Source organism: Pogonomyrmex barbatus, unplaced genomic scaffold (genome assembly GCF_055798465.1).
Source record: "Pogonomyrmex barbatus isolate J1 unplaced genomic scaffold, ASM5579846v1 scaffold7, whole genome shotgun sequence".
Classification (NCBI taxonomy): domain Eukaryota; kingdom Metazoa; phylum Arthropoda; class Insecta; order Hymenoptera; family Formicidae; genus Pogonomyrmex; species Pogonomyrmex barbatus.
Window position 1 is genome coordinate 1,950,671 of NW_028297171.1, and position 13,910 is coordinate 1,964,580.

The window sequence follows — 13,910 nt, forward strand, 5'->3', positions numbered from 1 at the left end:
ACCCCCAGGCTCCCCCAACCGCTCGGGGGAAACCATCCCTACCGACTGAGGAGAAAAAATTATCCGGCGCCCTCCAGGGGAATCTCCCCCTGGATGCGTCATAGGATCCCCTCCGGGGATCCTATGACCTCCCCTTCCCTTCACCCCCCTCTGGTGCCCCCTTGTTCACCTACTTGCGCATAAAACTGTTACATGAGTCTCCAAATTACTCGCAATGATACTTGTAATTTTACACATAACTTTTTTTAAAATATATTAGGTGCACAAAAAAGTTCTGAGTTTTAGATTTCATACAACCGAAATAACAATTTAAATGTTATATATCTTCCCACTCTTTTGCGGTTTTAAAGCGTTGACATTTGGCCTTCTAAAATGCCATACGGTTTGGCGTTTGATGCACATAACCTCAAAAATCAGTAGTGTTCACGATGGCAATAACAAAAGAGCATATTCGATTTTCCATCCACTTCGCGTTTCATCTGAAGAAAAATGCTGAAGCCACTGCAATGATTTGTGCTGCATATGGAGAGAACACTGTAAGTCATACTACATGTAAAAGATGGTATCAAAAATTTCGCCAAGGAGATTTCAGTCTTAAAGATGAACCGCGTGCTGGACGCCCTCAAAAGATTGAAACGGACGAATTGCAAGCACTGCTGAATATAAACTTTGCGCAAACTGAAAAGGAGCTTACAGAACAGCTTGGCGTTACGCAGCAAACCATTTCCATACGTTTACATGGGAAAGATTCAGAAGGAAGGCAGATGGGTTCCGCATGAATTGTCCGAAGACAACAAAAATCGTCGGCGTGACACTGCACTCACTTTGCTTTCAAAGTTCCGGAAAAAAGATTTTCTGCACAAAATCATTACAGGCGATGAAAAGTGGATTCTTTATGATAATCTTAAACGTAGAAAATCATGGTTGGCCCTGGTCAACCTTCGACATCGACGCCAAAGCCCAGAAGGTATCCACGCCAAGAAGGTTTTGCTCTGTATCTGGTGGGATTGAAAAGGTGTTGTATTACGAGTTGTTACAACCGAGTAAAACAATCACGGCAGACCGCTACCAACAACAATTGACCAATTTGAGTGATGCATTAGAAAAAAAGAGGCCATTTACTAGCCAAGGACGTCATAAAGTGATCTTACTTCATGACAATTCGACACATGTTGCGAAAGCGACTTAGGATCATATTTTTGCGTTAGGCTGGGAACTTCTCCCGCACGCGGCGTATAGCCCAGACATGACGCCTTCCGATTATTATCTATTCCGGTCGCTGCAGCATCATTTGGCTGATACACATTTCGTGAGATTTGAAGAGATACGAAAATGCATTGATGACTTTATCGCTTCGAAGCCGGTGAGCTTCTACCGTCAAGGAATTCGCAAGCTACCCGAAAGATGGCAAAAGGTCGTTGATGCAAACGGGGAATATTTCGCTGATTAATATTTTTTTGTTTGTTTTTGAATAAAGATTGTATTTTACAAAAAAAAGCTGAGAACTTTTTTGTACACCTAATACATATCATATTTTGATGTGTTTATGTGTGTATGTGTGTATGTGTGTGTATGCGTTGGAAACGAAAGGAAGATCCGATGGAATTGTTAGTGGAGTTGATTCTCAAGGTTGAGGGCGGGAAGATTTTATAGAAATATTGGATTAGATAGGGATAAGGAACTCCAGGAATATATGTGGGGATGGTATTATCGAGACGATTGCGAGTTGATCCCGGAGTATGATGAAGTTGATGGATGCGGGGCCTATTGTAAATGTCCCCCAGGGAAGAGTCTCAGTGGAAATAGGGAACTGCGCGAGGATGTTGCGAAACGTGAGTTCTTCCTCGAAGAGTACTAGTGGTACCGATGGAACGTCGCCAACGAATTCCACGTTCGACGTGGAACTCGCTGGTGAAGGAGAAGTCTGTGAGTAAGGTGGCGATGGAACGCGAGGCGTCGAGGCCCGCGAAATTGAGGGAGAGGAGACAGGTGATGGAGCACGAAGCATTGAGACTCGCGAGGGTGAAGGGGAGGTTCGGCAGAAAATGGGAGATGGAGTGTGAGATATTGAAACTCGCGACGGTGATGTGTTTTCCGTTGGGGAAGCTCCGACGCGGATTGATGGATTGGAGGAATTCCCGATAAGCCTGATCCAACAGGCTTCGCGCTCGGAACCTAGCTTCCCGTCGTTGCCGTCTTGCCGTCTTTCTATTGATTCTCCCGTTGTTCACTATTAAATGAATATAAGTTACGGATGTTAAAATATAATTTGGGTTGCGAAGATATGCTCGGAGGAAAATCGGAAGGAAATAAACACTTACTTTTGGAGGTGAAGCTCAGATACTGAAGATCCTGGCCCGCTGGAACACACTCGGATTTATAAAGAGAGAAGAACTAGTCTTCACTTCGAGAACTTTTTACTTTCAACTTTTAGGAAGCGTCCGCGGTGAGGATCTTGGATGGTAGAAACCTTGCAGTTGCCAAGGTTGGAGAACACAGAATGGTTGCAGCAGAGCACAAAGACAGGATGGACGGAGAAGTTTCACAGAGGATTGCACGGAGACAGAGTGGTTGAGCGTCAGCGAGAGCGAGTCGCAATCACAGTCGCGGCTTATATCTCCTAGAATCTAGGAGATACGGAGGAAGTTCTAGGGTGTGTTCCTCCGTCTAATTGAAATTTTGGATGTTTGGTCTTAACGGCTTTCCGGCGTATTAAATCTAACTTATAATCTAAGATGGTACATATCTCGAAAAATGTTTCTCGGCTTTTCCCGGTTGGTTAAGTTGAATTCCCGCCCCCGACTTTTGGGAAGGAGAAAATAAAAATATATAAAAAAAGATTTACAATTTCCGTTACGTGATGGAATTTCAACCGTTTATTATCCCGTTTTATGGGCCCGTTAGGAAAATTTCTTTTATCAGATTTTCCCGTTCTATTGGCGCCGAGATTATTTGTTCAAGGAAGAGAAAAAAACGTTTAACAGGCAATATAACTTTCGCCGAGAAACGAATCTTTCGAGATACTTCGAAGCCCTTCGCAATTATTCGAAAGGGAGGAATTATAAAGTACGCAGGACGTAACACTATTGATAGCCTCAGTGGTCTACTGAATAAGACGTCTGCGCGGAAAGCAGGTGAGTTCGATCCCTGACTGAGGTGATATTTTTCGCAATGTTCCGATGGGGAGATAATAAATGGGATTTTAATCAATATCAATAATATTGATCATCAAATTATTATAGAGCCACTACATTGAAAGTCTGCTAAATCAAAGCGGCACGTAGTTGGTAACATAATTAATTGAATTTATTTCATATTAAAAGACTTTAGCAACCAAGATCCTGCTTGCTGAAGAAATGCCATGTTTCGCGTTGTAGTTTGTTAGAACATGTACTCGGCCTATATGTATTGTGAATTATTACAATTGCTTTTGAAATATATGCCGATTTATTCATTGCCAAAGGATGCCCGTACTTTGTTACGTACACCACCATTAACATTTAAAGAGAACATTATATTGTTAACAACAAATCATGTGTTAGTATATTTTTCCATAAGTAAATTCAACACATTATTAGTCTAAAATGTAAATATTCTCCACTTACAATGTTCGTATAATAAATTATAAATGTGTTGAATTTACTTATGGAAAAATATATTAACACATGACTTGTTGTTAATATAATATTCTCTTTAAATGTTAATGGTTTATTAATATTAAGAGCATCACATCATTGTCTTTGGTCTATTTTAGTATGTGATGGAATTTTTAAATCTGTCCACATGATAGGTATTTATTATAGTGCAAATAAATCGAAATCGACCAACGATTTTCTTGAAAAATTTCTTCAAGAATTAAAAATATTTATACAAGGTTTATGTGTAATGTCGTATCACTGTTATTCTTTCCAACTTCATTTGTGATGCCCCTGCAAGATTATTTATCTTATACACAAAAGGTTATAATGGATTTTCAAGTTGCTCAAAATGCATTATTATAGGAGAATATACACAACTATGTGCTTTCCTTACACTAAGACTTCTTATAATCTTAGAACTGATAAAGATTTTCTACAACAAATTGATGAAGAATATCATCAAGGAGAGACATTGTTACTGCAAATTCCAAATATTGGCCTGGTATCAGCTGTTGCATTAGATTATATGCATGATAATCTGTTTAGGTGTCGTAAAAAAGTTGTTGTTGTTATGAATGAAGGGATCATTGGCGGTACGAATTGGTGATACAAACATAAATCTTATTTCTTAACGTTTGATTGCACTAAGAAGTTCGATATCAAAAGAGTTTTCAAGAAATCCTAGAAGTCTATTAGAAATTAAATATTGGAAGGTCATTGAATTTCGACAATTTCTGTTGTACAGGACTTATTGTATTGAGATCAGTCTTGAAACAGGAAATATATGAACATTTTCTGACATTACTTTGACATTACTTAGCAAAATATTTCAAATTTGCTATCATATAGTCGAAAGTCGTTGCAACAACTAATTTAAACAAACTCAAGACAAGATGAGACAGCATTATGTCTGTCACATTGAACTCAATGGAATGATAATTTTAATAAACAACAGACAAATCGATAACAATATGTCAGTATCAATCTACTATTTACAATTTAACGACAACTCGTGTTGTCAATTTGCCATCCGCAATTACCAACATGTTGATAGTAAATTGGCGACAACTTGAAAGCAACTCGTTATCATCGGTATGCTATCCAAATTTAACAGCATGTTAACAACAACATGACGCCAAATAAGCAACATATGCCAAATAATGAATGCTGATATGCCAACTAAATGTTCTGTGTCAGTTTCCCTGGTAAAAATGATGGACAAAATCGTACAGAAACAGACAAGATTTCTATCTGTTTCTGTGTACAGATAAAGATAAGCTTACAGTTAGCCAGTATAAGATAACATAATATACAGTTTAGCCAATAGAAATCATATCCATTTCTGTCCGATTCTGTCCATAACTTTTACCAGAGTTGTAAATATTTCGAAATAATACCAACAATGTTCAAGAGAATATATAAACTTATTATTTTTGAAACAACAACATGTGTCCAAAAATATCGCATTTTTTAACAAAATGGCAATAAAATTATATCAGAAGAAATTTTAAATAGATTTCAAGACAACAAACTGTTTCAAAAACGCTTCTAATATAACTATATTATCATTTAGTCAAAATTGTATTAATTAATCAGGGAATGTTGTTAATTTTTATTCATATTTCCATTTTATTTTCTTATTTTATTTTATTATGTTATGTATAATATGATTAATATAAAGTTGCAATATGCATACATTAGTTGCTTAGGATAATATATGTATATTTGTGTAATTAGAAATAAGTGTAATTAGAAATGAATATTTACAACTTGTATATAAATCTCGAAAATTATATGTCTTTTTGCTGAAAAGTTACCGTAAATGTGTGACATTTCATATTATCAACATTTTGTTAACATTGAATTACAATTAAAAATCTTCATGTTTGAAGACATATATGTGACAACGGATGGAAATCATTACATATGTTTTGTTGCCGTCATATTTTCATCATGATGTTCAAGATGAAACGATTAATCATTTGTTAGTGACATGTTATTGATATATTGCTGATAACATAATATACTATTATTGCTGACCGTTTGCTCTTAAAATTTCATCAACTGATTGCATAAGCAGGTATATTATTGTATTCGTTACGTGTCCTATTTCGATGTCAGCAAATATATGGCAAATATATAGTAACACATGCAATGCATTAGTTCGCTCAATATGTTATATCATACTTGACTATCTGGGATGTTCCAAAATATTATAATATACATCATTCAATTAAAATATTGCAATAATATTTAGCAACATTTTCTACAAAGTATTAAAATTATAATATTATAAAATTATAAAATTATAATATTGCAGCAATATTGCTGCAATATTTGTAATATTACACATATTACACTATTAAAATATTGCTGTTATATTGTGTAATATTACACTATTAAAATATTGCTGCAATGTTGCTGCAATATTTTGTAGGGGTAGTTTTCTTAGGACAACGATTTTTTTTCAAACTTTGATTTAACGCAAAAAAAATCGAGAATATGTAATAAAATTTATTAAATTTTAAAGTGAAGGATCTAAACTAAATATTTACCTATTTATTATGTGTTGTTTATTTAATTGTCATGAAATATTTATCAAATTTTGTCATATTATTTAGCATTTGATACACTTTGGCATTCTTTGCTGCTTCATCTTAACTTCGTTTGAATCCTTTTTCAATGCTGAAAAAAATAATTGATCAGTAATTTATCGTTTAAATTATATTTTTCTTATTGTGTTTATATCCCATACAGCACAATCGTCTCTCATACATCTCTTAGAAATCTTTCGGAAAGATAAGTCGGAAGTTAATATTGAAATGTAACATAGAAATATTTCAGAAATATTTGAGAAATATTTCGTTGAAATCATTTCTTACTTTTATTACTGAAATATTTCAGAAATATTTTAAAATATTTCATAGAAATATTTTGTACATAATGTTTAAAACATATATCATTGAAAAATTTCAGAAATATTACATTGAAATATTATGGGACAGCTAATATTGAAATGTCCCTACTATGTGTTCCCTAATATGTGTTACCAAGATATTTAATAGAAATATTTCTTATTTATCTCTAAAATAAAATATATAATACCATCTCGAGTAGCACAAATTAATCAGTAAATCAGCTAACATCGAACCAGTGGCTAACATCTGGCCAACATTTTACCAAGTAATAGTGCTGCTCAAGATACACAATGGTTATAGAAAACTTGTAAAAGATTGAAGTGTTTTTGAAAAGCATCTGAAACTTTTTGAAACTTTATAACGACACCCGACTCATCCCCCCTCAATTATTAACAATGTGAAAACGTCCCCGACCGATCAACCGCCGGGGCGCCGACACGGCGATCCTTCCGCGATCCCACCGTCGCGAAAAGCCCGTCGAACAGCGGACGCGGCAAACCGAAGATCACGCGGCTTCACGTGCGCGCCGCGTGGAACAACAGGCACATGATAAGGCCACCGCCGCCGGCCCCGCTACCGACCGCGCCACCGAACATCCTCGCGGAATTCCCGAGCGCGTTCGGCGAATTATCGCGGGGATTCCGACAAAAACATCCCCCGGAACTACCCCGACCCGAGTTCGGCCGACCCGTACCCGACGACTCCCGACCGATGGCCAGCTCGGGTATATTAGGCGATTCCGGGAGATAAACGAGAGCTATCTCCGGCGAGACAGTAACCAGTCCGATACTCTCGATATTCCCAATCATCTCCTAAAGCGATCTAGGGTGCTACCTATCGTGCCAGGCTTCTGGCCGATCGCTCCTCTAAATCCACCAGCGCACAAGTATTCACAGGTTGAGGAGCTTCTCAACCTGGGCTCCACAAAGAAAGCCCTTGTGCACATCTTCCTCTGACGATCGAGAAGCAGGGAGCTTCCTGCATTCAAGCCGTCATAGCATTACACACAGCTGATCTATCATAGCACTACACACAGCTGATCCGTCAAAACAAAACGGCCGAACCCCCTGCGCCCCTTCGCGCCCGCGCCGCGCCTATCGAGGAACGCGTCGAATTCAGAGAACCGACTGCGAGCAAGCGATTATATATAATACTTAGAAACCGCGCGTCTTTTCGCCGTACCAACGGCGAAATACCGAAAGGTACATATAAATACTGTACATACAAAAACCACAGCCAGTCGGCATTGTAAATATAAACCTAGCTATTTTATTTCTCGTACCGAATCCTGACTATATCCGACCGACGCTATCCTGCAAAACTCGCTCGACGCGGAGATAGAGACGTTTTAACTTTTTGTGCTGTATAACAAAAATTTTAGAGACATTATATTGAAATATAATTATTATATTATAATTAAGAATAGCTTTCCAATAGAGAATTCAATTCTCCATTGAAAAGCTATTCTCCTATTGGACATCGTATGTCGTATGTCGCTGTGCATATTTATCCATACGGCATTATAGAAACTTTCAAAAAGCTTTTAGTAAAATTTAAGTATTTTTGGAAGCTTTCTGAAATCTTCTGTGCTATATATAGGTATATTGTTTCAGGATTATGTTTGTGTAAAATATATAAGATGATTGGAAACATCCCTAGGTCTTTGAAAAGACATAATCCTGATTAGATTCTGACATTTCCTTTTACAAAACTTTTACAAAACTTTGCTCAAAGACTAATTTTTGAATTATAATAAGAAATAGTTTTCTTATCACAGGACGGATACAGGAGCTAAGTAGTGGTTGCACAATTCACTGTCAGACGTAACGATAACCGTCTCATATTTAAGCGACTATTGCCCGTTTCTATCAATTTTGGTTTTAACTGCGGTTCAGTAAAACTTCAGTTAAGATTACAACTCTCACAATCAGTTTAATATTGTTTAATATTGTTTGATTTTTACGAATACTTCATCAAGGACGTTTAGTTAAACTTATAACTTCTGCGATATTATATAGCTTTAAAACTTAAGAATGCTGATTGATTCAGCGTTTGCTCTCACGGATATATTAGCAAAATTTATATTTATTTTCTTTAATATTAAAAAATTTAATTTTTATGATGATTTTAACTTACTAGTTAGTTAAAAAATTCTAACTCTTCTCTTATTTCTTCTAACATTAATAAAATTAATTTTTTGGTTAATCAAAATCGCATTTTAAATTCTATATCATCCAAGTCTTTAAAATAATTTATTCTTTAAATCTTCTTCTTTTTCGGTGTTGTATTTGATCATTTTCATCATTGGAGAATGATAACATAAAATTAAATAAATTTGCTATATCTGAGAAATATAAGTTAAAGAGCTACTTTTTTTCCAAGTTGCCGCCGAGTAATGACTTAAATAGTGCTTTCAATTTATTTTTATGACACAAATCTTCTATTTCTTTTTAGTCAATATTATTTTCTCTTTTTCTTTTTTATTGTGCACAATAAAACTATTTATACGCAAATTTCCGTACGGAACTCTCAAAGATTGAGATAAAATGTCTCATGAGTACATAGAGCAAGAATCGTTAGAAACGGAATAGAAATGGGCATAAGATATTCATATTTATAGTCGTATGTTACTATAGTTACTATAAGTTAAAATATATCTAGTAATATTTTTAACCAGATAGTAAGGCTGGTGTCTCATTACGCAGAAATGCAATCCGCAGAGGAACGGAATGTGCGAACCAATTATAGTGGAAGAACCAAAAAAGAACCAAAAAAAGAAAACTCGTCCATTCTTTTCATTCTTTCGCTGCATAACTTTGTTACATATTAGAAATCAAGATAGGTGATTGGCTATCGCGTTGCACGTTGTCGCATTACCGCTTTGCCGCGTCTTGTGTGCAACCAGCCTAAAGCCGGAGTCTAAAGCCATTTCTTCATAACGCATAATGCATAACACATAAAAAAATAAACCAATCATAGTCCTCCATTTCTATCTCCACAATGAAAATGAAAGATTCTGTTTGGTTTATTTTCTTATGCGTAATATATCATTGACATATATTGGGAAAGTCATAACGTATTTTTTCTATGTTTTTCAAAGGTTATTTATTTATATAAAGAATAAAGATCAATCAATGATATATTGCCCGTTTTGTTCGATAACCTTTTGCCATCTTTCAGTGAATTTCATCCTCCTCAATTTCTCGTTCACAGGAGGACCTGTCTTTATTGACGAAAAACTGAACAAGGTATTGATTTACAGTTTTATCTGAACATTAAACATTGCAATGTAAGGAGTTTTGAAGAGAGCGAAACAAGTGGAAGTCTGACGACATAAGATCAGGCGAGTATGGTGAGTGTGACAACACTTCCCATCCAAGCTCCAATAATTTTTGACGGGTGGTCAAACTTGTATGTGGTCTCGCGTTGTCGTGATGGAACACAACTTCTTTACGATTAACGAGCTCTGGACATTTCTGAATGATGGATTCGTTCAAACTGTTCAATTACCGATAGTACACATTCGAATTGATTGTTTGGTTCCTTAGTAGGAGCTCGAAAAACATCTTTAAAATCCCATCACGCTGAAAATATAATCTCTGATGAATGTTTGTGTTTGAGACGAATCATCACATCGGGATTAAGACCGTACGCACCACATTGTTGTAAACAATCCACTTCTCATCACTAGTTATCAATCGCTTCAAAAAAGGATCGTTTTCCTCATCGGTTTCCTCCTGTTTAATGAGCATATCGCAGATGTTTATACGCGCCATCAAATGAACTTTTTTGAGTTCATGAGGAAAAAAATCGAGCTTGCTTACGTATCCCAGTTTCTTTAGGTAGTCATGAACGCTTGAATAATAGATGTTTAATGTTTCTGCAATCTCTCGTATAACGTGGGTTTGACTCGATCAATGCCTTTATTTTGCCATCATCAATCTCGATGAGCCTGCCGTGGAGGTCAAAATCATCAGCACAGAATTTCGTGAACCATCGTTGGCACTGACGTTCTTGTAGAGCATTGTCACCGTAAACTTTTCACAAGCTTGATGCGCGTTCTTCCCGTTATGGAAGTAAAACAGTAATATATGGCGAAAATGCACAATTTGGTCTTCCATCTTCAACTTGTTATAAGTCAACTTGTTATAAGTCTCCAAAACTCAACCAAATCGCTCAATTTTTTTTAGAATGAAGCTAGAACTGTCAGCTGTCAAATGACATAGCAATAATATAGATGCAAATGACTCTAGTACTTCCAAAAATGAACTAGCGCCATCTGTTACAAAAATGCGTTATAACTTTTCCGACAATCCAATAGAATGGACAAAAATGAGAGGCAGATAAATGGATGAACATTTCTTCTCTGTTTACCAAAACCGGATTAGTTATTGTTGCTCTGGCAACCTATCTGGTTTGGGAGTGTCTGCTTGACCACGTTGCAATTGGACACAGTCACTTACAGCGATCGATACCTGGAGATTTTCTACCTCTCATTCATAGAACTTATAGTAAATGAAAAAGGAATAACGTATTCAAGCTATGAATAGAAAGTGTGAGCAACATCTGAGAGACAGAAGATATATTTTCTGTCTTATTCAGTGACTTTTGTTCTTTTTGCGTGCCAAGTGAGACGTGATGTTTGAATCTTCCCGTAAAAATCGCTTATAAAAACAATATGATCATATGTAAAAATTTTGATTGGCAGAGCGTGATCATTCGCATAAAGAAAAACACAGTCACTGAATAGGACAGAAAGATATGTCGGTCCTTTAGATCTTGCTCATAGCTTGACGTTTGTATTCCCCTTTCATTACTATAAATTCTATGCTCTCACTCTACGCGTCTTCCTACCTTCATCACTGCCATCACCAATCCATTCTATGGGTGCATTCGTTTACGCCGTGTTTTGTGCATCTTTTTTATCTACTTGTCACGTGATCGAATTTATCGAACGGATAGCTGCATGAATAACGACACGAATCGTTCGTTGAATATCTTTCAATAGAAATTGGGTGCTTTCCATTTAGTGAGGCAAGTCGACACAAATATCATTTTATCTTTCTTGGCTTTCAATGATTAACAAGGACAAAATGATACTTGTGTCGACTTGTGTCACTAAATGGAAAACATTGAGCCGATTGTTTGAATGATAAGTAAAGAGAAAATTTTACATAAATTTATATTCAAATAATTAAAATGCAATGCAATAAAATTTTTTTATTGTATAAAAGATAATATTTTTATTGATATTAAATTTAATTGATATAAACAATGGATATTATAAAAAATATTTAACTTATGAATTTTATTTAAACGTTACATATTAATTTTTTGTGAATCTTATCGTTCTTATTTTTTATTTTTATTTTTTCTTATTTTTATTCTTACTTTTTCTATTTTTTATTCTTATTTTTTTTTATTTTTATTCTTATTTTTTCTTATTTTTATTCTTATATTTTTCTTATTTTTTTTAATTTTAATCTTATTATTTTTATTTTAATTATATCTTATTATTCTTATTTTACTTGGATTAACTATTTGTTTCTGCTCCTTTTCGTTTCTTATTCTAATAAAATTTATTTTGGTGTTCGTTTACGCAGTATTGCAGAGCATCCAAAGCAGAACTTCCGAGATAGTTGCGCAGATGAGATACATCCTAAACGGACGACGAACTGTGCTGTAGTCACTTTCGTAAACGGAGTAAACGTACGACATCTATGATAGTGACTGCATAAACGAATGCACCTTATATGTCGATGTGCATTATGCGTTATGCGGAAATGTGTGTTCCGGCCTATTTAAACAAACTTGCATAGCAGCATAACCATATGCATAAGGAAAGTTACCCAATCGCATTTCTATCATAAGGACACATGTAAAATGTGATTGGATAATTTTCTTTATGCATATAGTTATGCTGCTATGCAAGTTCTGGATAGATATAGACCCTAAAGGGTTCCATATCAGACTAGCGGTTGCCGGTTGACGATTCTATTTCAGCCAATCACAATGTAGCAGGTCCTGGTTATAGTCAATGTGGTTGGTAATAGTAGAATCGTCAACTGGCAACTGTAGCCGGGTATTCGTATGTACTTGACCCGAGGAGTATGTCGATTTAAAGAATTATTATTTTAAATCATTTGTATTTTGTATGAAGAGTTTTGAAAAGGTTTATGAGTCGGTTAATTATAATTAATTAATCATTTTTAAACCATATACTTAGCCCGAGGAATTAACCAAAGATAAATTAAATGTTCTTGTATGGAATTATTTGTATTTTGTATAAAGAGTTATGAAGTGTCATTAAAAAGTTTTGTGAGTTATTCAGATAATTATAATTAAATATTAAAACGGTCTCGCTTTCCCGCGCGGAGAGCGGTCAGTCGGTTACCAGGAGGGGAAACGAGGACGTTGGAGACAGAAAGGTGTGATTAAATTGTTAGGCGATTATAACAAATAACGATGTTTATTTGACTAATAGTGGTGCAATGGAATGCATCGAATCTTCGCGTAAAGGTTCGTGGCCGTGGACGGGCGAGACGGCGATCGGCGCGCGGATATAAAATAAGCGCGTGAATATAAAATAAGATATCGCTCGGGCGGTCGGCGCAATACTGATCGCGGCGCGCCGTTCGGTGGCGCGGGGCGCGCGCGGCGGCGGCGGTGTCGCACGTATTCGTCGCGGGCCTTTAAATCGGCGTGGATTTAAACGTGCACGCGTGTCGCGGGTGTTGTCGCGAGGGTGGATATTTCGCGAGGTCGGTGGATCGTTTAGATCGGAGAACGGGTGGGCCCGTTCCCTGCCGAGAAGGCTCGGCTGACGGGGAGGTGCGCCCCTCGTCTGTCTGTCTGAATGCCGAGTGAACTCGGCCAGCTGGGGAGGGCCCCAGCTGTGTGCGGAGAAGAAGGTGGCGGTGCCGAGTGTACTCGGCCGACCAGGGTGTACCCTGGTGCTCGGAGAGGTAGTATCGGGGAGAACCCCGATACTCAGCGGTGAAATCTCGGAAACGGCGGAGTCGGGTCGAGCGAACTCGACGCGCTGGGGAGACCCCAGCAACTCTCGGCTTGCCGTGCGAACTACGGAGACGGCTTTCGGCCAGGCCAAGCGAACTTGGCGCGTTGGGGAGAACCCCAACAAATCTCAGGCTTGCTACCGGTTACGGATGCTCGCTTCCTTGAGACGGGCTCTCGGAAGACGAGCTAGGAACAGGAGTAAACGAGGAGTGATTTTCTGTGGAGAGCGATGCCTTTTTATATCCGAGATCGACCTCGGTATTTTCGGTCGGATCGGTCGGATTGGTCGATCTCGGGGTTAGCATCCCTCTCCCCAGGAGCGGAAAAAAAGGATCGG

The 13,910-nt window shown here is 37.0% G+C and overlaps 1 protein-coding gene across 1 annotated transcript in view; it reads right to left on the minus strand.

The window, feature by feature from the left end:
• Positions 1 to 5,288: 5,288 nt before the first annotated feature.
• LOC105430991 (RAS oncogene family member RabX5) overlaps positions 5,289 to 13,910 on the minus strand; it is a 54,366-nt gene continuing 45,744 nt past the window's right edge. Inside the window, exon 6 of the mRNA XM_089083294.1 lies at positions 5,289 to 6,323. Coding sequence (XP_088939420.1) covers positions 6,256 to 6,323 — 68 coding nt within the window. The 3' untranslated portion in view covers positions 5,289 to 6,255. The remainder of the gene's footprint in view (positions 6,324 to 13,910) is intronic.